At 43.8% G+C, this 25,331-nt stretch overlaps 3 protein-coding genes across 3 annotated transcripts in view; 1 reads left to right on the plus strand and 2 right to left on the minus strand.

Moving 5' to 3' along the window:
• Positions 1 to 25,331, minus strand: part of LOC106592820 (E-selectin) — a 126,398-nt gene that overhangs the window by 69,808 nt on the left and 31,259 nt on the right. The window lies entirely within an intron of this gene.
• scyl3 (SCY1-like, kinase-like 3) lies at positions 585 to 13,668 on the minus strand. Its single transcript, XM_014123735.3, has 13 exons — positions 13,371 to 13,668; positions 12,572 to 12,788; positions 11,943 to 12,128; positions 11,629 to 11,742; positions 11,467 to 11,523; positions 11,246 to 11,372; positions 5,613 to 5,802; positions 5,232 to 5,371; positions 3,800 to 3,981; positions 3,186 to 3,357; positions 2,913 to 3,083; positions 2,062 to 2,822; positions 585 to 1,332 (listed from the first exon to the last, which is right to left on the minus strand). The coding sequence occupies exons 2-13, from the start codon at positions 12,734 to 12,736 to the stop codon at positions 1,267 to 1,269; spliced, it is 2,331 nt and encodes a 776-aa protein (XP_013979210.1). The 5' UTR covers positions 12,737 to 12,788; positions 13,371 to 13,668; the 3' UTR covers positions 585 to 1,266.
• Positions 20,751 to 21,867, plus strand: LOC106560649 (E-selectin-like). The gene is made up of 3 exons (XM_045688707.2): positions 20,751 to 21,037; positions 21,289 to 21,480; positions 21,686 to 21,867. Exons 1-3 carry the CDS (start codon positions 20,866 to 20,868, stop codon positions 21,865 to 21,867), a joined length of 546 nt encoding a protein of 181 aa, XP_045544663.2. The 5' UTR covers positions 20,751 to 20,865.

Below are 25,331 nucleotides of genomic sequence, written 5' to 3' on the forward strand. Positions count from 1 at the left end.
CTGCACTACACTGCAGAATGGTATTATTTAATCTAGGTCCATTGTAGCCACTCATGGGATAAGACAAAGGCAGGAAAGAGCATTATGCTGCGGTCATAACCAAGAGTTGTGAAATCGCAATTGAATCGAGTGCGTTCATGTTCTTGAACTGGGAAATCAAGACCGATCAGTGCTGGAATTCTTAGCAAACATGGGCCATTAAAAATCTTGGGATTTTTTTGCTTGTAAATATCCAGTTGCTTTCACTTTAAATCAAATGGAAAATGAAGTGTTTCTTCTTGTTGACAAATGTCAAGTGAAGCTGAGCACTGGGATGTAAACACAGCATTTGGGGTGGCAGGTAGGGTAGTGGTTAGAGCGTTGGGCCAGTAACCCAAAAGGTTGCTAGATCGAAACAGGTAAAAATGTCATTCTGCCCCTGAACAAGGCAGTTACCCCACCATTGTAAATAAGAGTACAACTGACGTGCTTAGTTTAATTTTGTAACCTTTAACATGCTCAGCTTCCATTCCGACAGTATTAGTCTTGTGGTTCAGAGCTTTAGCAGGTTGTCAGACAACTGAACCGTAAAATGAAGTCAGACGTATCATAAAACCTTTTATTCCACCAGAAAGATACAAATAAATTGTCAATCTTTCACATTCAAAGTCCATTTCCCCCAAAAAATCACTTCTCTCACCAGGGATTTAATCAAGTCTTTTCCTTGCATGCTCTCCCCAGCCTCCTCAAAACGGCAGAGGGACGTGAGGAGAGTATTGGAGATCTGAGGAGAATTTTCAAAAGGAGGCAAGGAAAGACTTGAGGTTCCCCCCACAAATGGTCATCCAAATTAAACTGCCAGATGTGAAATGTATGGCACAAAACTAGTGGATGACATTTTGGCAACAAACTATGAAGGATTCCCAAGGACTGTCTGCTGTCCCAGTCTAGCTGGTAACAATCCAAGAGAATCCCCTCACATCATTCTAGTACAAAAGTCAAGTTCCATAGATATAATTCCTTAGTAACAGGATGGATGGTCATCTTACTAACCATCTGAAAACTCTGATTAAAATCTCAATTGTAAAATGTATTCTTCAGTGTCTCACATCTCATCACATTTATTTTTCATTAGCAATATTACTTCATGATAACAGTTCAGAACAGGATGTGCAGCTGGAGCGGGTGTTCCAGTTCTCTGATTGGCTGGTTAAGGAGAGGTGCTGCAGTAACCAGCAACATGTCTCTACAACGTGTCTGAGTAATAGATCCAGCCAGGTAACTCAATCACCAGGTGTTCTCATCCTCTCCCCAGTTAAGGTCATCTCCTTCTCCCCAGCCTTCTGCTTCCGTCTGTAAAATAAAATATTAATTCAGATGGCCACTCATGAAGCAGGAACTTTTCTTACGCTAATGAATTTCCTTTATAGTACATGGGCTTGACATTCTGAAAGGCACTTGCCCATCAGGCAAGTCAGGAGTGTTATTTTGGTTGCCTGAAGTTTATGATCACTTGCCTGAAAATGTAAATAAGCAATTTACACAGAAATGCCATATTGGCTGCCTTTCACCTACACATAGGGGAGGAACCAGAAAGATCACTACTGGAATTCTTTGTATTTTGACAATCAGAAAAAAAAAATAATCTCAACAGGCTCAACTGCCATAAATGCAATAAAATTGTCTTTCACTTTTTTCCAACTCCAGTCCTCCCAACAGCAAACATTTGTTGTAGCCCCAGACAAACTCACCTGATTCAACTCACAGTGCTTGGTGATTAGTTGACCAGTTGAATCAGGTGTATTTACAAGGGGCTTCAATAATGTGTATTGTTGGGGATTCTCCAGGACTGGAGTTGGGAAACAGACTTAAAATCACTGGGGAGGCACCGGACAGATCAGTACTGGAATTCTTAGCCGTTTGACTTTTAAAAATCACATCCCCTTTAATTTCAAACCCTGGATTCTGTTAATATCCCAGCGAGGGACTGGTGAAAGAAGAAGTGATCCAGTGGTACACAACCGACCCTGCACCTACCTAGTAACAGAGTCGTAGTACTTTGTTTCTTTCACATGGACTCACCTCCGTCTGGTCAGCAGCTGCGAACTTGGCGGTGAGTGTTAGTGTGTCTACAGATGGCTCAGTGTGTTCTGACGGTGCGGCTGTGAACAGCCCAGTATCACTAACACTGCTCTTCATAGGCAGCAGCAGAGCTGCAGCAGACGATAGTTTAATGTCCGGCTCCATGTCTGCAAAGAAGTCCAATTCTGGGTCTCTCTCCTGCTTCCTCTTCACCTCGATGGTGAACTCCTCTCCCAGAACCCTCGTGCCGCCATCCTTGCGTGCGGTGTGCAGCTTGGGCCTGGGCTCGTCGTTAGGTTGCGGTTCTTCTTCCTGCCCCCAGCCGTTGTCCCAGGAAGACGTTACCGTTGTCTTCCTCTCAAAGGCCTTGAGGTTATAGCTCAGTTTGAGGGGTTTGGACCCCTCTCGCAGGGGCTCGGCCGTCAGGCTGAGGGGGGGTGGTGGTGCGGTGGCGCCCCCTTTGGGTGGGGAGGTTAGGACGACAGGGTCTGTTATGGGCTCAGTGGGGGAGAGGTTAAACGTGGGCTCTGTGTCTTCGACGTTGTCCCATGGTTCCTCCTCTTGATCCCACGTTCTGTCTGAGGCCTGGATGTGTGTCTGGACTAGCTGCTCCGGTTCCCCCTCCTCTGGGTCACTCCAATCTGGCCAGTCCTCAGCCTGACTCCGGCCCTCTGGCCTTTCTGGCTGGTCGGGACTGTAGGAGGACTCCTCTTCATTTTTGCTGAAGCCGTTCAGGGGTAGAGATATCTCTCTACTACTACCTGGAATAAGGGCCAGATGACTGGTATAAGCTTCAACCACTGAATGTGAGTGAATTGGAAGAGGTAAGGTTCCCAGTATTACTTCCTTACCTGATTTGGGTGGCAGGGGGTATATCCTGGGGGTCTCTCTGGCCTGAAGGCTGTCTATGTTCCCCAGGACCAGCCCCCCTCTCACTGCTACCGGTTTTGGGAACAGACCCAGGACTATTGAGGGCTGGGCAATCTGGGGATGGGACCCTCCAACTATGTGAACTGGAGAGGCTAGAGAAGGTAAGGATTAATTGTTTTGTAGGGAACTATGACTAGCAGCACTGCAGTTATATGAAATCAAAAAAGATAAGTGTTATCTTATGTGTTTATTACTTTCTGGGGTGACCTCTGTAGACTTAGTGAAGTTGGGCCTGGTGCGTTTGAACACCTTGGTCCTCTCCCCACCCACCACCACTTGGGCACCTAGCAATGGCACCAGCACAGCCAGGCTCTGCAGCGTCATGGCAACCAGAGAATCATTTGTGTCTCTCATCCCAAGCAACACCTGCAGTTTACAAGGGAGGGAGGAAGAGATCTTGAATTGAAACAGTGTTTTCAAAACATACAAGGCAAACCCCAGCAAAGACAAAATATACTGAACATGTCTGGTTCCAACATTTGCATTACCGTATAATGTTTCTGAATAAACTTATGGGAGGTGAACCACACTCATCTGGTAACTTTCCGGAGACCCCTAATAACCAGGTTCACATCAGTGGGGTAACAGTCTTGCAGCAAATGGACAACCTGGCTTCAAACCCAGTCAGTAACATCAGCAAATATGTAAAGGGTGTTTGTCTGACCTGAGGTAGGATGTGGTTCTAGAGTGTTTGTCTGACCTGAGGTAGAATGTGGTTCTAGAGTGTTTGCCTGACCTGAGGTAGGATGTGGTTCTAGAGTGTTTGTCTGACCTGAGGTAGGATGTGGTTCTAGAGTGTTTGTCTGACCTGAGGTAGGATGTGGTTCTTTAGCTCATCTTGGGAGAAACACTCAGCGTAGACGTGAATGTGAGCCAGCAGCACCACCCGGACGTGTTCCTCGTTGACCTTGAAGAGCTTCAGCAGCTGAGGAACCACATGTTTTCTGTAGAGAGAGACAGACAGGAGGCACTCCTCACTCCTGCCACAATCTGTCAACACACAGATTGAAATTAGAAATCTGGTGAAATATATTCATTGTGTGTAATCCCTTGTAAATAAACTTGATTAAAAAAATTTTAAAACAGAACACGGTGCATTCAACATGTCAATACTACTCACAAAAATAAGTAGTGATGAAGTCACTCTCCTCCACTTTGAGCCAGGAGAGATTGACATGCATATTATTAATATTAGCTCTCTGTGTACATCCAAGGGCCATCTTGCTCCCTGTTCTGAGCCAATTTAACATTTTCTTAAGACCTATGTGGCGACTGAACAGTAGTCCAGGTGAGACAGAACTAGAGCCTGTAGGACCTGCCTTGTTGGTAGTGCTGTTAAGAATGCAGAGCATCGCTTTATTAATGGACAGACTTCTCCATCTTAGCAACTGTCGTATCAAATGTTTTGACCATGACAGTTTACAATCCAGGGTTACTCCAAGCAGTTTAGTCACCTCAACTTGCTCAATTTCCACATTATTCATTACATGATTTAGTTGATGTTTGGGAATGATTTGTCCCAAAAACAATGCTTTAATAGTTTTTGAAATATTTAGGACCATTTTATTTATTATTATTCTGAAACTAACTTCAGCTCTTTGTTAAGTGTTGCAGTGATGTGGTAGTTGAATATACTGAGTCATCTGCATACATCGACACACTGGCTTTACTCAGAACCAGTGGCAAGTCATTAGTAAAGATTGACAGCTGCCCCGGGGGAAATGCCTGACGGCTTAAAAAAATAACAAACACCCCATGGCAAAATGTGCAGAATTGCATGAAATTACCTTTAAAACTTTGTGTTCGCTTTCACAGGAGGGGTCGCTACAATGTTTTGCTAGTAAGGTGGGTGGGGGGGTGATGTGGGTGCGCAGACCCACGAGCCACTGTAGCCCCTCATGATAAATTATTTTGTGGCCCCTTCCCCGATCCCTGCTATTACACGTTTTTCAGCATCAGATGATTGATAATGTCAAGCTGCACTGAAGTCTAACAAAACAGCTCACACAATAATTGTATTATTATGCTTTGCTACTTTTAGGTAGTGGAATGACTTTTGCTTCACTCCAGGCCTGAGGACACACTTTCTAGTAGGCTTAGATTGAAGAGATCGCAAATAGGAGTGGCAATATTGTCCTCAGTAATTTTCCATCCAAGTTGTCAGACCCCGGTGGCTTGTCATTGACCCACAGTGCTCCACATGGGTGATAAATAGCCAATAAAAATCAAAAAAGACAAACCCTTCTTTGGCTTTAAGAGGTGAGGCAGAAAGCTCTTCACTGCGGTGGGTTCAGCAAACACCATCCCATTGAGGAGTTTTGGGACAAGACGCGTCGCTATCAGTTCCTCTGGCAGGCTCTGCACCCGGTCCAACAGAAACCTACCGTACAGACAGAGGATACTTTCTGTGGGCTCAGACAGTAACAACTTAATTGGCAAACATTTTGTATGAGGAAATTAATAATAGAAAGATAACAATGTATTGTCACGTACACCGGATAGGTGCAGTGAAATGTGTCGTTTTACAGGGTCAGCCCATAGTAGGAACGATGACAAAGGCAGAGCTGTCACTGACAATCACTAACAACCTAATTAATATGCACACACAGTCACTCACTCACTTAAAGAATTCATTCTTCTCTTCCTCTGCCTTCAGGGTCAGGCTCTTCAGAAAATTCATGACCTCCAGAAAGTCATTTCTGAAGAAGTCGTGAGTGAGTAGGGAGCTGAGAGAGGGCCGAGACAGGGGGTCAGAGGTCAACAGCCCTGCTTGGAGAGTCCTCTTCAGACTGCCTGATAACTCTTCAGAGACTGCAGAAAGAGATGATACAGTGAGTTCCCTCAAATTAAAGCTGACAGTCTGCACTTTAATCAATCAACATGTATTTATAAAGCCCTTTTTTTTTATAAAACATGGTAAAATTCCCAACGGTTAGTATTACTGTTTCAAATGTTAAATTATCATTAAAACTGTGTTTGATTACCACAGTTTGAAAAACTCAAGGTAAATACTGTCCAGCATCAACCAAAGTTAGCAAGTCTGACACAGGCGTAGTATGCAACGTGGATTTCGTTTTGTGTGAAAACATGGCGGAAAGCAGTGACAGCATTCTGGAGATTTTCCAGCCTTCTAAGAGGACCAAATATGAAGTGTGATTGTATTTTGGGTTTTACAATAGTGCTGAGGGAAACTTAAAAATCGAAGATGGTCACCCTGCCTGCAGAACATGCAAACAGGGTGACCATTGTGACCGTCACTTTATAGCTAATGCAAGGGAAGTTAACTTTTAGCTCAATGCAGGAACTTCGGAATGGGGGAAAAGGTCATGGTTTGTCTAACTTGCTAATAGCTTGTCAATAATGTAAACTGAAGCTTTCAGTATTACCTACTGTTGTAAAAACACTACACGTTGTTCTGCTGCTGTATGGGTCGTGTGTCTGCAGACTATTCACCCATTGCACACGATAACACGATATGTAGTTTAGTCACCCAACCAACACATTCTGTTCACTTAAAATCCATCACTTGTCGACTTAGTTGTAAAAAAGTGTTCCAACAGGAGAAACACACACACACACACACACACACACACGACTCCTGTGTCAATTGTTTGGCTCATTGCAATTACTATCACTGTCTTCTTAAGACTCATTTGTATTTATGCAAAATTGTGCATGGGGTCATTGCATATACTCAAAATGCAACACAGAAGACGTGTGAATAATAATTATAATGTAACACCAATAATAACAGCACTACATGTGCTATTCCCTTGTCTACAGAGTGGGCGTGCAGCAGGCAAACCATCATCTACAGTTGTGACACAGCAACTCCAGCAAGCATTTAAAAGGGCAGGCTGCTTATGGACCCACATCAAAACATACTCAAGACCTCACTGCAGCCCTTTCATATTACATTGCAAAGGACATGATGCCATTTCAAATTGTTGAGAGGCCAGGCTTTCTGAGGCTGATGAAGGTTGCCACGCCTCACTACAAAGTGCCATCACAAACATTATTTTCCAAGACTGAAATCCCAAACCTGTACAACCAGGTTAAAGCTGATGTTGGAAAAGGTTTGGCTCAAAGGCACATGGTTTACTGCAACTACTGACCTCTGGACCAGTGAAAGCGGGGGTGGTTAACCCTACATCAGCTTCACTATCCATTACCTCACCCCAGACTGGCAACTGGAATCAAACTGCCTGGAAACACAGTTCTTCCCAGAAGATCACAACATTCCGACCACCTGTCTGCCAACCAGACAGGATCCACTGGTGTGGTGGAGGGGCCATGCATCAGAGCTGCCTCACCTTGCCAGGGTTTCCAGGAAGCTTTTGTGCATCCCAGCGTGCCATCAGAGAGAGTGTTGGTCTCCCCTCGCAGATCATTACTTAAACCGGGCAGTAAATATGCGGCCATTTTTTACATTTCAATCTCAAGTGAACAAAGATGCATACATACAGGCCAGCAGCACCTTATTGCCTTGAAGGAAAGAACAGATACAATCAGTGCTGTTGATTGGATTATATATTTTGTGTTGTTATTTTAATGTCAACACCTGCACATTGAATTTGTTTACATATGGTTGTATTGTTCTTACATGCACATTGCTTTACTTGTGTTGCTTTTATATGCACATTTGATTTGCTTACTTAAGGTTGTGTTCATTAAAACCTGCACTAAAGAAACTTTTACCTTTCATGGCCACATGGTGCCATCTTTAATGTTTTTACACACAAAGTGCATAGTGCTGCTGATTTTGTTAGTTGGTTTTCAATATAAAACTAGGTGAAATTATTTCAGTGTGTGAGTACTTTTCAAACATTTCCAGCACATTTGAACAATCCCGCGATACCACAATCAGTAGTATCTGTAATCGTGATATGAAATGTTCATACCGTTTCATCTAAGAGTACATGGCCATTAAGGCCAGATTGAACATCTTGAAGAACAAACGTTCATAGAGGACCAGCAGAGTCAAATAATAATCAGTGGTAGTAGTATGCAACAGGTCAGCACCTCAGGAGTAAATGTCAGTTCTGTCGACCACACAATTGGTCAGAATTGTTTTATACACAGACACTATTCTAATAAAATCAACTATCTGGATTGAGCTTGTCTGATGCTCTAAGCTTACGGTTTGATGAAATAAGACAAATGCCTCAAAAGGATGCCAGAAATCGAGATAATTATTAATTATTATTTTTTATTTTTTTAAAACACTTAACCTGACCCAACTATTCTCCTCTCGCTCCTGCTGGCTTTTGCAGATTCTACCATTACTCTCCTGAAGTAGCCGGTAATCGGCTACGAGGAGTCGGCAACATCTCTCATTTTGAATATCACTTTATCTTACCATATCTACGTGCCAGTTATGGCATTCATATGCACATTTGTGAAAGTTTAATTTATAATAATGTTTTCATATCACAAAATCATTGTCATGTGGTTAATCAAAATATGTAATTTATTTTTAACCCCTTTTGCATACCACGAAATTGGGAGTTACAGTCTTGTCTCATCGCTGCAACTCCCGTACGAACTCGGGAGAGGCGAAGGTCGAGAGCCGTACGTCCTCCGAAATACAACCCAACCAAGTCGCACTGCTTCTTGACACACGGAAGCAAGTTGCACCAATGTGTCGGACGAAACACCATACACCTGGTGACCAAGTCAGCGTGCACTGCCCCCAGCCCGCCACAGGAGTCGCTAGTGCGCGATGGGACAAGGACATCCCTGCCGACCAAACCCTCCCCTAACGACGCTGGGCCAAATTAAGCGCCGCCCCATGTGTCTCCCGGTTGCGGCCGGCTGCGACAGAGCCTGGACTCGAACCCAGAATCTCTAGTGACACAGCTAGCACTGTGATTCAGTAGGAGGCCCTGGTTAATCCAAATTCTATCCAAAAACGAACTTATATTGTCATTGCCAACTATGTAAAAATAGCCTACATAAAGTCAACAAATAAAAACGTTGCGGCCTGTAGGTAAAAAAATATCCTGATAAAAATAAATATCCTATAAATCACATTGGCTACACATGGCCTGTCTGCAACGAACTTGAAACACTGTATCAACTATTTAACTTGGGCCTGGCCTGAAGCTTGCTGTAGCAAATTTGCAACATTGTATGAAATATTCTGGGCCCTCAGTTTCCTGCACCAGTGAGCTCAGGACAGACGGAGCTGTAGGCTATTTGTGCAAGGGATAAGAAGCAGTGCTCAACTTGGGCAGGAGCTCACCGGAGCTGAGTACCAGCACCTCAAATGTTCTACTGCTTGAGCTCCTGTTCCACTTATAGAATATTAGCTCAAAAGTATTGTGAAGATCCTGCACCTAAATATAAAACAGTACCAGCATCCAAAATGAGTACAAGTCAAGCACTGTTAAGAAGTAATCAGGTAGGCCTATTTTATGACGTTTCCATTGGATCAGAGCATTACCCTTTCACGCTGAGTGGTTATCTAAAAGGAGAGAGCTGGAAAGATTTGTAAAATATATTGAGGAGCTATTGTAATTCTCAATGGATGTAAAAACAGACTTTGTTTACTTACTGTTTGAGGAGAATAAAACATGACTTAGAGAAGCTCCACAGGTCATTAGTGTTGGTGCGTTTAGCCAATCAGAAATACTATCACACAGGCCAGGTAGCCTATAGGCCTACTTCTACTACGTCCTTACTCAACTGACAGGAGCGAACCAAACAAATGACTAATATTGAAGAAAAAAAATACAATGAAATGAACCAAAGTGTAGCATAGGTTGTGCACTTTACAAACAATGTGTCCACTCCGACAATGATAACGTGAAGACTGGTAATTTTGTTGAATGCATTCAATATTATTCCAAATTAACAAAAACAGAAATTATATAAATGAATGGTAAACGTAGTACTGGTGATATACTGTATGTAACAGGGAATTGATATACACTAATAATCAAAGCAAACAATTCACACAATGAAGTTATGAAACAACGAATGTGCACAAATTGGCGGGAGAAAGCACATTCTGGAGAGAGAAGTGCATTGTGCATAGTCAATCCAACATCAGCATTGGCCATGCAGCATTTACGGTGATACAACAGCAGAAGTCAGGGTATTCATACTGCTTGCGCTTTGCAGAGCTGTTGTCAAGGAAGTGAGCTCGTGTTTATACAGGATGTACCGCACCCACCTACCATCAACCAATCATGACAATGCGAAGCTATATAGAGCCCTCCGCATTGTTACAACATTTGTGAGGCTGCTCATTTGCGTCACACCCTCCGACCAAGCGTAAATTGGCTTTTAGTCTCGGCCTCCGCAATGGATTAGTTCACTGAGATGGGCGCAAATAAATAAACATACATTACTGCTCGACTAACAACAATCTCAGGCGACCAACAGCCTAACGACCCCCCAAAAAATTGACCAGTCGACTAAATTGGGTTCAGCCCTAATACAGAGTGTACAAAACATTAGCAACTCTTTCCATGACATAGACCTCTCAAAATCAACTCTGGACCTCCAAGCCAGTTCCACTGCAGTTTTTCCATTGGTAGAACAGAAAACTAGCAGGCTCCGGACCTTGTAGGGTAAGAGAATCCAGGTGAAAGCTATGATCCCTTATTGATGTCACTTGTTAAATCCACTTCAAAATCAGTGTAGATGAAGGGAAGGAGACGGATTAAAAATCATTATTTAACCTTTGAGACATGGATTGTGTATGTGTGCCATTCAGACGGTGAATGGGCAAGACAACAGATTTAGGTGCCCGGTGCATTGGTTTGTGTCAAGAACTGTAACGCTGCTGGATTTTTCCACTCTCAACAGTTTCCTGTGTATCAAGAATCGCCCACCACCCAAAGGACATCCAGCCAACTTAACACAACTTTGGGATGCATTGGAGTCAACATGGACCAGCGTCCCTGTGGAATGCTTTCAACACCTTGTAGAGTCCATGCCGACAAATTGAGGCTGTTCTGAAGGCAAAATGGGGAGGTGCAACTCAGTATTAGGAAGGTGATTCCTAATGTTTTGTACACTCAGTGTGGGGAGAGAGAGAAGAGGTATGGTAGGAAGAGAGGACAGGGAGGATGAGGGGAAGACCAGGCAAAGGAGAAAGAGAGCGTCAGTCAGAGATTGTCAAGCATAATGTTCATTTCCATTAGAAAAAAGCCATTCCATCCTAGTGTACAAGTGTTCTGTTCAAGGTTTGAATGGAATGTCCCAACAGTCAATCAGGTTGAGGCTTTGAAGCTTCTCCACTCACCATAGCCATTGAGAGAATCATTTATTTTCAAATTCAGGAGAGGGATGAGGGTTTCCACCATCATTCCAAAGGAGAAGCAGTCTCGAGAGTGTGCGTGCTTATCTGGCAGCGTTTTAAAGCCTTCCACCTGCAAATAATGATTATATGAATTAAAGACTAAGACTGGATAATTACCAATAATAAAACAATGTTAAAATAAGTGATGGGCCTGTTAACCTTACCCGCTCCTCCGGAGGAACAGTACTGGTCTCCCTCACATTCTGAATGGTGCTGAGAAACTGAGGTGGACAATAGAATAGAACTTTAAAAACACTTAAAATAACCATAGACAATAGTGATGGAAAGTAGAGTAGTTCTTTCTTTCTAGCTGAATTGTCAGTCACCTCTGGGGTAGCCTCAGCGAACTTGCAGACAGTCTCCATCCCCCCAAGCTTCCAATGGCCGTCTTCACTTACGAACACAGAAGACATGCAGACGTTGTTGTGGCTCGATTTTCCCTGAGGGGAGAAAGAAGACATGTTATAACACAAATGAGAACTGTAATACTTAACAGCGCAGAATCATGTGAGAGTTTAAATGTTAAAACGTTCCCGTCCACCACTTCGGTCTTATGGAGAAAAAAAATGTGATGCCTGCAGGGATTCTTCATTAATAGTGTCTGCCTGTGTGTGTGTGTGTGTGTGTGTGTGTTCCTTACCCTCTCGTGCAGGAAAATCAGGGCCTGTAGCAGGTCATAGATGCCTGCACACAACTCCTCCGGAGTCAGGCTGTCCAGCAGGGGCTCCAGAGGCTGCACACGCTCCGTCACCAGGTGGATACCACCGTCCTGCACCGAGCATGACAGGAAACGCAGCAGACACGGGTGCCTCAGGGTCTTCAGGTGCTACAGGGAACCAAACATTCATTAATGGCTTTGTGTCACACTTACAGTAAGTCACTCTGGATGAGACTGTCTGCTAGGGCTTAAAAATAACATAACAAGGCTCAGACAAATTCAAGTGACCATTTATCATGAGGATATATTACAGCCAGGGCAGCAGACAGAGACACTGGTGATGCCTTGCCCAAATGTGACTAGCCTGGAGAAATCCAGTCTGTTTGTGCTAACATTCCACTTAGTTGCTTGAATAATTGTAAGCGAGCGTTGCACCTTTTCAACATTCCTCTCCTTCTCATGCTAAACATGGCATGATAAGAAGTGGCAAAGAGTTGAATGACAGTTAAACAGGCTGGTACCCAGGCAACAATCAGACAGCTGTGTCACTCGCATGGGTGATACCATACTCTGTCTGGAAGAAATGTTTTATAGATAGCATATGTGTTTACCTTAGCAGCTTTGTTGACTTTGTCTTCGTTGCCCTGCTTGTGAACAAACACAGAAGCCGGCTTGCCATCCTGGAGCACGGCAGAGTACATGGTCAGCCCTGAGGGCAGGGTTAGGAGTGGTTCCTCCAAGATGATGCTCCGCATAGCGCTGCTCTCCGCGCCCATGGTCGCTCACCACTCGATGCTGTTGTTCGGGTCGCAGTGCCTGACGATCACACTGTACAGGGATTTAAAATAGAATTAGAAAAACTTTATTGTCCACATTTTTCCTCAGCTTCACCACATCAAAACAGACATTGAACACAAATCAGGAGCACATCATCATCATTAAATAAACTATACAAAGTACAAAATACAAAAGTGCAAATTCAGTATCAAGTTCACATATATTACATCATTTGTCTAAACAATAATCAATAGTTCCAAATTTAAAATAAATCAAATATCATCATCAGATGACAGATAGCTAGATAGCTAGGCAGCGTAGCTAACTAGTAGCTGCATGTTAAGTGATTCACATCTGGTTAGCTGACATGGTTGGTTGATTGATTGAATGCTGTTGATCTAAATAGGTCACGCTAACCACCCTCTTGGACTCGTGTCAAGCAGAGTAAATACAGCAAAAATGGCACTCGGAAAGCAAAAGCTGTTTACACCTGGCTAGCTAGTTACTAGCTAACCTAATCATCTTATTTTTGCTAGCGAGACTCTGGTTGCTTTACAAATGGCTAGGTAGCAAGGAAATAAGGTAGTATACCCAGTATCAGTAGTGTTAATGTCACATCGAAGTTTGTGTTACCTGTTTGGTTGAGTGCCACTTTAACGTATGGACAGCCAGCTAAGTTAGATGGCTACGCTCGCAAGTTAGCCTTGCTAAAAGTAGTCATCACTTGGTCTTCAGTCATAGGCACTTCAGTTGATGCTCATGCCAATAGACACAAACATTTATGCAGATTGTAAATTGCCAATAGGTTAACAATCCACGTATTTAACAAGGGAGAAGATATTCGTTGTTTAACTTTAACGTGAAGCAAATAAATCGCTTCCTGTGTACCAACTGTAAACAACCGGCTCTTCCTGTCAGCGATTAGGACGAAACCATTCAAGAAAAGCCAGTGGCAGGCGGGCCGGGCATTAGAATCAAATATGAATTGGCGTTTGAACAATCACGAATAGGTGACTATAAAATAATTATAGTGGTTCTAAAAACAGTTCGTTCATTTGGTATCGTTTAGCATTCGTTGATTAAATCCGTATGATATAACAAAATCAAAATACGTTACCCTCTTTATCAATACAAATGGTCAATGCCATAGTGGTACGAGAAAACGCAGGTAGAACGCTACGTTACCTAACTGCAATCATTACCTTTATGGCTGTAATACCGGCGGGCTATGCATTATTTTTTTTGACATGAGGCATTGCCTACGCCAGTCCTCGGGGCCCTGATACGTGTCACACTTTTCCCCTAGTTAACACACCTGCCTCCAATGATCAACTCATCATGATCTTCAGTTTAGAATGTGATTACGCTGAACAAAAATATAAACGCAACATCTAATGTGTTGGTCCAATGTTTCATGAAGTGAAATAAAAGACCCCAGAAATGTTACATAAGTTTACATCCCTGTTAGTAAGCGTTTCTCCTTTGCCAAGATTGCATATCAAGAAGCTGATAAAACAGCATGGTCATTACACAGGTGCACATTGTGCTGGGGACAATAAAAGGCCACAGAAAATGTGCAGTTTTGTCACAGAACAGAAGTCTCGTGTTTTGAAGGAGTGTTCAATTGGCATGCTGACTGCAGGAATGTCCACCAGGGCTGTTGCCAGATCATTTTATGTTCATTTCTCTAACATAAGCCAATGACATTTTAGAGAATATGGCAGTACATTCAAACGGCATCACAACCACAGACCAGGTGTAACCACGCCAGCCCAGGACCTATACATCCAGCTTCTTCACCTGCGGGATTGTCTGAGACCAGCCACCAGGTCAGCTGATGAGTATTTCTGTCTGTAATAAAGCCCTTTTGTGGGAAAAACTCATTCTGATTGGCTTGGCCTGGCTCCCCAGTGGGTAGGCCTATGCCCACCCATAGCTGCACCCTTGCCCAGTCATGTGAAATCCATAGATTAGGGCCTAATGAATTTATTTCAATTAAATTATTTCCTTATATGAACTGTAACTCAGTGAAAAATTTTTAAATTGTTGCATGTTGCGTTTACATTTTTGCTCGGTATAGTTTAATCAGCTATGTTTGCTAGAGATGGGGGGGGGGGGAAGTGTCACACTCACTCTGGCCCCTGAAGGCTGTAGTTTCCCAGCCCATAGGCCAAAGGCAGGCAGATAGCGATATTGAATCCTTTCCTAAAACATTCTCCATTAAGGCTGCAAAGGAATCGATTTCCTCCTTAACTAGATTAAATGGCGAGGAGGGGGGAAACTGGGGAAATATGCACCTCCATGCTAAAGCGTCTATTACCTAGGAATGCTAGTCCTGGATGTTGCGTATCTCGTTCAGCCAATCAATTTGCAAGAATTTGTTTACCCCTGGCTGAACGCGCAACATCAGGAAGTAGCATTAGCCACTCACATGAATGGTGGTGGAAATCAAATCGAAATCAAATCAAATTTGTCACATGCGCCGAATATAACCTTAGTGAAATGCTTACTTACAAGCCTTAACTTCTATGGGCTACGTGGGACACAACCAGTGAAATATCAGGGCGGCAAATTCAAAACAACAAAATGTCATAATTCAACTTTCTCAAACATACTGTCACGTTCGTCATAAAGATGGGACCAAGGCGCAGCGGGAATGTGTGAACTCAACTTCTTTTATTGAAGGAACGTGAACACAAAACAAAATAACAAACAACGCCGACGAAGACAGTCCTGTCAGGCTAAACATGGAACAACTACCCACAAACACCCCTACTAAATAGGACCTTCAATTAGAGGCAACGAGAAACAGCTGCCTCCAATTGAAGGTCAAACCAATAAACTAAGCATAGAAATATATAAACTAGACACAGATATAGAAATAGGCTAACATAGAACATTGCCCAACAAACCCCGAAACCCATTAAACAAACACCCCCTGCCACGTCTTGACCAAACGGCAATAACAAATAACCTCTTTACTGGTCAGGATGTGACACACAACTATTTCACACCATTTTAAAGATACACTTCTCCTTGATGTAACCACATTGTCCGATTTCAAAAAGGCTTTACAGCGAAAGCAAAACATTAGATTATGTTAGGAGAGTACAGACAAAAATAATCACACAGCCATTTTCCAAACAAGGACATGTGTCAATAAAACCCAAAACACAGCTAAATGAAGCACTAACCTTTGACGATCTTCATCAGATGAAACTCCTAGGACATTATGTTACACAATACATGTATGTTTTGTTCGATAAAGTTCATATTTATATCCAAAAACAGCATTTTACATTGGCGTGTGATGTTCAGAAAATGTATTCCCACCAAAACTTCCTGTGAATGTGCACATCAATTTACAAAAATACTCATCATAAACGTTGACAAAATATATAACAATTATTTAAAGAATTATAGATAGACTACTCCTGGATGCAACCGCTGTGTCAGATTTTAAAATAGCTTTACGGAGAAAGCACATTTTTCAATATTCTGAGTACCTAGCTCGCCATCACAGCAAGCTATACAGACACCCGCCAAGTTCGGGGCAACCTAAACTCAGAATTAGTATTAGAAATATTGTCTTACCTTTGCTGATCTTCGTCAGAATGCACTCCCAGGACTGCTACTTCCACAAGAAATGTTTTTGTTTGAAATAATCCATATTTATGTCCAAATACCTCCGTTTTGTTTGTTCGTGCGTTCAGGTCACTATCCAAAGGCATTCTGCGCTCGTACCAGAGACGAAAAGTCAAAATGTTCCATTACCGTACTTAGAAGCATGTCAAACACTGTTTAAAATCAATCTTTATGGTATTTTTAACGTCAAATTGCGATAAGATTCCAACCGGACAATAGCATATTCATTCAAGAAGAAAAAGAAGGAACGGCGCGCTCGCGGGACCGAGCATATCCAATCCCTTTGTCTCCAGGCAGTCCACTCAGTGACTGAGCTCCTATTATCTGCCCAGTGACAGGAGAATGCTCAAACCACTTTCTGAAGGCTGTTGACAGCCAATGGAAGCCTTAGGAAGTGCAACGTCACCCCACAGACACTGTAGTTTCGATAGAGAATCAAAAGAAGAACTACAATTCTCAGACTTTCCACTTCCTGCTTGGATTTTTCTCAGGTTTTTGCCTGCCATATGAGTTCTGTTATACTCACAGACACCATTCAAACAGTTTTAGAAACTTCAGAGTGTTTTCTATCCAAATCTACTAATAATATGCATATTCTAGTTTCTGGGCCCGAGTAGTAACCTGTTTAAATTGGGTACGTTTTTCATCCGGCCGTGAAAATACTGCCCCCTACACCCCAACAGGTTTTAACCAACAATGCAGTTCAAGAAATATAGTTAATTAAATATTTACTAAATAAACTAAAGTACATTTTTTAAATAAAAAGTAACACAATAAAATAACAATAACGAGGCTACATACAGGGGGTACCGGTACTGAGTCAATGTGCAGAGGTACAGGTTAGTCAAAGTAATTTGTACATGAATCCCCGAGCTGACAAGGTAAAAATCTGTTGTTCTGTCACTGAACAAGGCAGTTAACCCACTGTTCCTAGGCTGTCATTGAAAATAAGATTTTGTTTTATCTGACTTGCCTAGTTAAATAAAGGTAAAATAAATGTAGGTGGGGTAAAGTGACTATGCATAGATAATTAACAGGGAGTAGCAGCAGTGTAAAAACAAAGAGGGGGGGGGGGGGGGGTCAATTTAAATAGTCTGGGTGGCCATTTGATTAATTGTTCAGCAGTCTTATGGCTTGGGGGTAGAAGCTGTTAAGGAACCTTTTGGACCTAGACTTGGCGCTCCGATACCACGTGCCGTGCGGTAACAGAGAGAACAGTCTATGACTAGGGTGACTGCAGTCTTTGACAATTCTTTTGTGCCTTCCTCTGACACCGCCTAGTATATAGGTCCTGGATGGCAGGAAGCTTGGCCCCAGTGATGTACTGGGCTGTACACACTACCCTCTGTAGCGCCTTATGGTAGGATGCCAAGCAGTTGCCATACCAGGCGGTGATGCAACCGGTCAGGATGCTCTTGATGGTGCGGCTGTTGAACTTTTTGAGGATCTGGGGACCCATGCTAAATCTTTTCAGTCTCCTGAGGGGGAAAAGGCATTGTTGTGCCCTCTTGTTGTCTTGGTGTGGTTGGACCATGATTGTTTGTTGGTGATGTAGACACCAAGGAACTTGAATTTCTCAAACCGCTCCACTACAGCCCCATCGATGTGAATAGGGGCGTGTTCGGGCCCTCCTTTTCCTGTAGTCCACAATCAGCTCCTTTGTTTCGCTCACATTGAGGGAGAGGTTGTTGTCCAAGCACCACACATATTATGCAATATTACCTAGCTGGGCAGGGAATGGTGTTTCATTAAGAAAGTACACCTATTTTCACAGTTTTTTCCCCCGCCTTCTTGCCATTACATCTAGTTAAGGAGGAAATCAACGCTTTTGCAACCTGAATGGAGAATGTTTTAGGTACGAACCGGTCCACGGGGGATACAAGTGCCTTGCCGGCAGCATACAATGTGTTTGGACGGTGAAATGAATCCCTCAATACTAGATTAATATCGCCCTCTAATGGCCTTTGGGCTACACATCCCTGGTCTATGGGCATTGCCAACCAGTTTTAGATAACTTTAACCACAGTTAGCAAATTCATTTGTTCAAAAACAAGCATGTCAATAAATAATCAGTGGTATAAAGTAGTTAAGTAAAAAATATTTTAAAGTAATACTTATGTAGTTTTTTGGGGTATCTGTACTTTACTATTTATATTTTTTACAACTTTTACTTTTCCTTCACCACATTCCTAAAGAAAATAATGTACTTTTTACTCCACACATTTTCCCTAACATCCAAAGTACTTGTTATATTTTGAATAGCTAGCAGGACAAGAAAATTGTCAAATTCATGCATTTATCAAGACAACATCCCTGGTCATCTCTACTGTCTCTGATCTGGCGGACTCATTAAACACAAATGCTTCGTTTGTAAATTATGCCTGAGTGTTGGAGTGTGCCCCTGGCTATCTGTAAATAAATAAAAAAACAAGAAAATGGTGCTGTCTGGTTTGCTTAATATAGGGAATTTGAAATGACTTATACTTTTAATACTTGAAATATATTTTAGAAATTACATTTACTTTTGATACTAAAGTATATTAAAAACCAAAAACGTTTAGACTTTTACTGAAGTAGCATTTTACTGGGTGTCTTTCACTTTTACTTGAGTCATTTTCTATTAAGGCATCTTTACTTTTACTACAGTATGACAATTTGGTACTTTTTCCACCACTGTAAATAATGTGATCATTATAGGCCACATTAACAGCGTAATGGGTTGTTGTCATTGGAGAAGATTTTGCATCACTTATAGCAAAAGTTGTATGGTGGATTTCATTGATTGAAAAAAGTATATAAATGTGATAAATAACTATAGTATGAGGTTTGAATACATTTCAGTAACCTGTCAGTTGGACAAATAAATCTGCATTGAATCAGGTAGGCCTAGGTTTCATCATTAGAATAACATTGATCCAATTTGTCATTATGACAAGTTTTCTTATTGGCGATGGGGCTTCCCTCCCTCAGCCACTGCCTGTCACCAAAGGAGTAACCCTAGGCTCGTTCCTAGGCCTCGTTCTTCTCAATTTACATCAACAACATAGCTCAGGCAGTAGGAAGCTCTCTCACCCATTTATATGCAGATGACACAGTTTTATACTCAGCTGGCTCCTCTCCGGATTTTGTGTTAAATGCTCTACAACAAAGCTTTCTTTGTGTCCAACAAGCTTTATCTACCCTTAACCTTGTTCTGAACACCTCCAAAACAAAGGTCATGTGGTTTGGTAAGAAGAATGCCCCTCTCCCCACAGGTGTTATTACTACCTCTGAGGGTTTAGAGTTTGAGGTAGTCACCTCATACAAGTACTTGGGAGTACGGCTAGAATGTAGGTACACTGTCCTTCTCTCAGCACATATCAAAGCTGCAGGCTAAAGTTAAATCTAGACTTGGTTTCCTCTATCGTAATCGCTCCTCTTTCACCCCAGCCGCCAAACTAACCCTGATTCAGATGACCATCCTTCCCATGCTAGATTACGGGGACATAATTCATAGATCGGCAGGTAAGGGTGCTCTTGAGTGGCTAGATGTACTTTACCATTCGGCCATCAGATTTCAAATCAAATCAAACTTGTCACGCGCCGAATACAACAAGTGTAGACCTTACCGTGAAATGCTTACTTACCACCAATGCTCCTTATAGGACACGTCACTGCACTGTTCTGTAAACTGGTCATCTCTGTATACCTGTCGCAAGACCCACTGGTTGTTGCTTATTTATAAAAACCCTCTTAGGCCGCACTCCCCCCTATCTGAATATCTACTGCAGCCCTCATCCTCCACACACAACACCCGATCTGCCAGTCACATTCTGTTAACAGCATCCTGCCCAGGCAGACCAACGATTACTGGATAGGGATCCGTAAGGTGGACAATGTGTGGCCCCCGGTGGGGACCAATAACACCCTGACTAAAGAGGCAGGAAACTGGGCAGATGGGGAACCCTACAACGGGGGGAACAATGAGGACTGTGTGGCTCAGTTGGTAGAGCATGGTGTTTGCAACGCCAGGGTTGTGGGTTCGATTCCCACGGGGGACCAGTACAAAAAAAAATATATATATATATAATGTATGAAATGTATGCATTCACTACTGTAAGTCGCTCTGGATAAGAGGGTCTGCTAAATGACTAAAATGTAAAAAAAATGTAAATGTGAGATGTACATCAAGAGAGAGGCGGACACAGGGAAGTGGAACGATGAGTCGTGTATGAAGAAAAAGACGTCTCTGTTTCACAGCCTCGTGTCAGAGCGACTCATGTTACCATGGAGAGTGTGTGGAGACCATCAACAGCCACTGCTGTAAATGCTTTGAGGGCTTCTACGGTGAACAGTGTGAACACGGTAAGCAAGCCCAGGATGATATAGTCCAATAATCTAATATAGGCAGTATGAAACCATCTGTATTGTGCTATCACATTCAAAGTTCTCTTAATTGTAACTCTTTACCTGTTTTCCTTTGTCGACAGTTGTTGAATGTAAGATGGAGGAGGTCCCTGCTAAAGCCAGTGTCAGTTGCTCTCACCCCAATGGGAATTTCTCCTTTGACTCGACGTGTCAGTATTCCTGTGAAGAGGGGTACCGGCTGAGCAGCCCCGGGCCTGTGAGATGCACAGCCTCAGAATCATGGTCAGAACAGCCTCCCACCTGTGAATGTAAGTATATCCTTTTATAAACCTTATAAATAAGGTGTTCTGGAAAGACTAATAAGAGAATAAAATAACAGCTACCATTTGTTGTAAACTTTTCATTTGTACTTTCTTTGAATTACTTCAGTGTCTTGCTGTTGGTCTTCATACCAGTATGACAGCTTAGACCTCCTGTAATTCAGTTGTTGTGTATCTTGAGTAATGTCTTCATCGTGGCACATTTAGTCATGTATTGCGATCTGCCCTCTCCTTCTCAGTGGTCTTATGCAGTGAGCTGTATGAACCTGGGAAGGGTTCCATGGCCTGCTCCCATCCCCTGGGCTCCTTCAGCTACCTGTCCACCTGTACCTTTACCTGTGAGGAGGGCTATGAGAGGCTGGCCTCCAGCTCTGCTACCCTGCAGTGTGGAGCCTCGGGACAGTGGAACGACTCACAGCCGCAGTGTGTTGGTGTGTACAGGTTCTGGATATCTGTAAACGTAGCCCCCATAACATGTTACATCAACTGTAGTTGCTATAAATATATGAATGACACAGGACATTTTCCATTCAGAAATATCTAGGAGGACAAATAGAGTTTTGTAAATGTATGACAGTCCAGAATTGTCTCTGGACACAGACTGACCACTGCACCACTATTCACTCTGTCTTGTAGCTGTAAGCTGCCCTACCCTCCAGCAGCCAAAGGATGGCGCTTTCACCTGTGGAGAAGACTTCACCTATGGAAGCAGCTGTAACTTTAGCTGCTCTGAGGGTTATCTCCTCAAGGGGGCGATCACGGTGACCTGCACATCAGCTGCTGAGTGGACTGAGAAGATACCACACTGTGGACAATAAAGGATATCGTATTGTATCGTTCCTGAATTGAATAGCCTTAGTGCAAGTCTGTTTGTGCTATCATTCCAGTGAAAAGGAGTTGACTTGATAACACAAACAATTCTGGGAAAGGCTTCTGAAGTGAAATGGAATTGACCTCAACCGTGCAGGTGAGTGAGCTGACCAACCTGGTGGTGTTGGACCTGAGGGGGAACCAGCTGGAGAGCCTTCCTGCCGAGCTGGAGGAGTGCCACAGCCTGATGCCTAGTGGACTGCTGGTTGAGGAGGGGCTGCTCAACTCTCTGCCCCCCAGTGTCAAGGAGGGCTTCCAGAGGCCTGATAAGGAGTACCTGGGGAAAATGGAGGCTGAAGGAGTGGGGAATGCTCTCATCTGTAACCCCATTATCTGTAATACAGCAGGACATGGAGATACGCCCTGCAGCGTGATATACTCCATGTGATGGGGCTACCCCAAATTAGTAGGCCTACGTGGTTTACCTGGCCTAGCCACAGGGGATACTTATTGAACCTTTATTTTATCTGGGAGTCATACTGAGACTAAGGTCTCTTTTACAGATGAGCCCTGAATTACAAAAATGACAGAAAATACACATATTAAAATATAAAATATATATATATATATTTATATATATATAATATATAAAACTCCAATTTGAGCAGCAGCAGCTGAAAAATGAGCTCCTACAAATATTGAAATTTACATGGTTTTTAGAGTGAAGTACATCGGAAAAAAACAAAAGAAAACTGCAAGACTGAAGAGGAGAAAAAACAAGCAACAAACAAAGATAGGCTTTTGAAAAATAACTATTTTTCATAAAATTGTAGTTATCTTAGCTAGCTGAATTGTTTACCAGTTGCTAAGGGACTCTTTTGGAAGAAGCTAGCTCGCTAACGAAGAACAACAAAGAATATCTAGTTAACAGAAGAAAAGAAAGAGAAAATCAGGACAGAAGAAAAAGGATATCAAAGTGAAACAGTTCTCTAAAGACACAAGAGACAATAATACAAGAAACAACACTTCTGTAGCTTGTCAACTATGTGTCTGTCTATCCCTGTTCTCTCCTCTCTGCACAGGCCATACAAACGCTTCACACCGCGTGGCCGCTGCCACTCTAACCTGGTGGTCCCAGCGCGCACAACCCACGTGGAGTTCCAGGTCTCCGGCAGCCTCTGGAACTGCCGGTCTGCAGCCAACAAGGCTGAGTTCATCTCAGCCTATGCTACCCTCCAGTCCCTAGACTTCCTGGCGCTGACGGAAACATGGATTACCACAGATAACACTGCTACTCCTACTGCTCTCTCTTCGTCTGCCCACGTGTTCTCGCATACCCCGAGAGCATCGAGCCAGCGGGGTGGTGGCACTGGAATCCTCATCTCTCCCAAGTGGACATTCTCTCTTTCTCCCCTGACCCATCTGTCTATCTCCTCATTTGAATTCCATGCTGTCACAGTTACCACCCCTTTCAAGCTTAACATCCTTATCATTTATCGCCCTCCAGGTTCCCTTGGAGAGTTCATCAATGAGCTTGACGCCTTGATAAGTTCCTTTCCTGAGGATGGCTCACCTCTCACAGTTCTGGGTGACTTTAACCTCCCCACGTCTACCTTTGACTCATTCCTCTCTGCCTCCTTCTTTCCACTTCTCTCCTCTTTTGACCTCACCCTCTCACCTTCCCCCCCTACTCACAAGGCAGGCAATACGCTTGACCTCATCTTTACTAGATGCTGTTCTTCCACTAATCTCATTGCAACTCCCCTCCAAATCTCCGACCACTACCTTGTATCCTTTTCCCTCTTGCTCTCATCCAACACTTCTCACTCTGCCCCTACTCGGATGGTATTGCGCCGTCCCAACCTTCGCTCTCTCTCTCCCGCTACTCTCTCCTCTTCCATCCTATCATCTCTTCCCTCTGCTCAAACCTTCTCCAACCTATCTCCTGATTCTGCCTCCTCAACCCTCCTCTCCTCCCTTTCTGCATCCTTTGATTTTCTCTGTCCCCTATTCTCCAGGCCGGCTCGGTCCTCCCCTCCTGCTCCGTGGCTCGACGACTCACTACGAGCTCAAGGAACAGGGCTCCGGGCAGCCGAGCGGAAATGGAGGAAAACTCGCCTCACTGCGGACCTGGCATCCTTTCACTCCCTCCTCTCTACATTCTCCTCTTCTGTCTCTGCTGCTAAAGCCACTTTCTACCACTCTAAATTCCAAGCATCTGCCTCTAACCCTAGGAAGCTCTTTGCTACCTTCTCCTCCCTCCTGAATCCTCCTCCCCCCCCCCCCCCCCTCCTCCCTCTGTGCGGATGACTTCGTCAACCATTTTGAAAAGAAGGTTGACGATATCCGATCCTCGTTTGCTAAGTCAAACGACACCGCTGGTCCTGCTCACACTGCCCTACCCTGTGCTTTGACCTCTTTCTCCCCTCTCTCTCCAGATGAAATCTCGCGTCTTGTGACGGCCGGCCGCCCAACAACCTGCCCACTTGACCCTATCCCCTCCTCTCTTCTCCAGACCATTTCCGGAGACCTTCTCCCCTACCTCACCTCGCTCATCAACTCATCCTTGACCGCTGGCTACGTCCCTTCCGTCTTCAAGAGAGCGAGAGTTGCACCCCTTCTGAAAAAACCTACACTCGATCCCTCCGATGTCAACAACTACAGACCAGTATCCCTTCTTTCTTTTCTCTCCAAAACTCTTGAACGTGCCGTCCTTGGCCAGCTCTCCTGCTATCTCTCTCAGAATGACCTTCTTGATCCTAATCAGTCAGGTTTCAAGACTGGGCATTCAACTGAGACTGCTCTTCTCTGTGTCACGGAGGCTCTCCGCACTGCTAAAGCTAACTCTCTCTCCTCTGCTCTCATCCTTCTAGACCTATCTGCTGCCTTTGATACTGTGAACCATCAGATCCTCCTCTCCACCCTCTCCGAGTTGGGCATCTCCGGCGCGGCCCACGCTTGGATTGCGTCCTACCTGACAGGTCGCTCCTACCAGGTGGCGTGGCGAGAATCTGTCTCCGCACCATGCGCTCTCACCACTGGTGTCCCCCAGGGCTCAGTTCTAGGCCCTCTCCTATTCTCGCTATACACCAAGTCACTTGGCTCTGTCATATCCTCACATGGTCTGTCCTATCATTGCTATGCAGACGACACACAATTAATCTTCTCCTTTCCCCCTTCTGATAACCAGGCGGCGAATTGCATCTCTGCATGTCTATCAGACATATCAGTGTGGATGACGGATCACCACCTCAAGCTGAACCTCGGCAAGACGGAGCTGCTCTTCCTCCCGGGGAAGGACTGCCCGTTCCATGATCTCGCCATCACGGTTGACAACTCCCTTGTGTCCTCCTCCCAGAGTGCTAAGAACCTTGGCGTGATCCTGGACAACACCCTGTCGTTCTCCACTAACATCAAGGCGGTGACCCGATCCTGTAGGTTCATGCTCTACAACATTCGCAGAGTACGACCC

Source organism: Salmo salar, chromosome 10, assembly GCF_965601325.2.
Source record: "Salmo salar chromosome 10, fSalSal1, whole genome shotgun sequence".
NCBI classification, from domain to species: Eukaryota; Metazoa; Chordata; class Actinopteri; order Salmoniformes; family Salmonidae; genus Salmo; species Salmo salar.

Excerpts from the sequence above, each read along its gene's own strand:
- scyl3 (XM_014123735.3), bottom strand. The coding sequence starts at position 12,736 with ATGGGCGCGGAGAGCAGCGCTATGCGGAGCATCATCTTGGAGGAACCA. Across the intron at positions 11,743-11,942 it reads TGATTTTCCTGCACGAGAGG|GGAAAATCGAGCCACAACAA; the intron begins GTAAGGAACACA and ends TTCTCCCCTCAG. Across the intron at positions 5,803-11,245 it reads TGATTCTCTCAATGGCTATG|TCTCTGAAGAGTTATCAGGC; the intron begins GTGAGTGGAGAA and ends CTCTTTCTGCAG.
- LOC106560649 (XM_045688707.2), top strand. The coding sequence starts at position 20,866 with ATGGAGGAGGTCCCTGCTAAAGCCAGTGTCAGTTGCTCTCACCCCAAT. Across the intron at positions 21,038-21,288 it reads ACAGCCTCCCACCTGTGAAT|TGGTCTTATGCAGTGAGCTG; the intron begins GTAAGTATATCC and ends TCTCCTTCTCAG. Across the intron at positions 21,481-21,685 it reads CTCACAGCCGCAGTGTGTTG|CTGTAAGCTGCCCTACCCTC; the intron begins GTGTGTACAGGT and ends TCTGTCTTGTAG.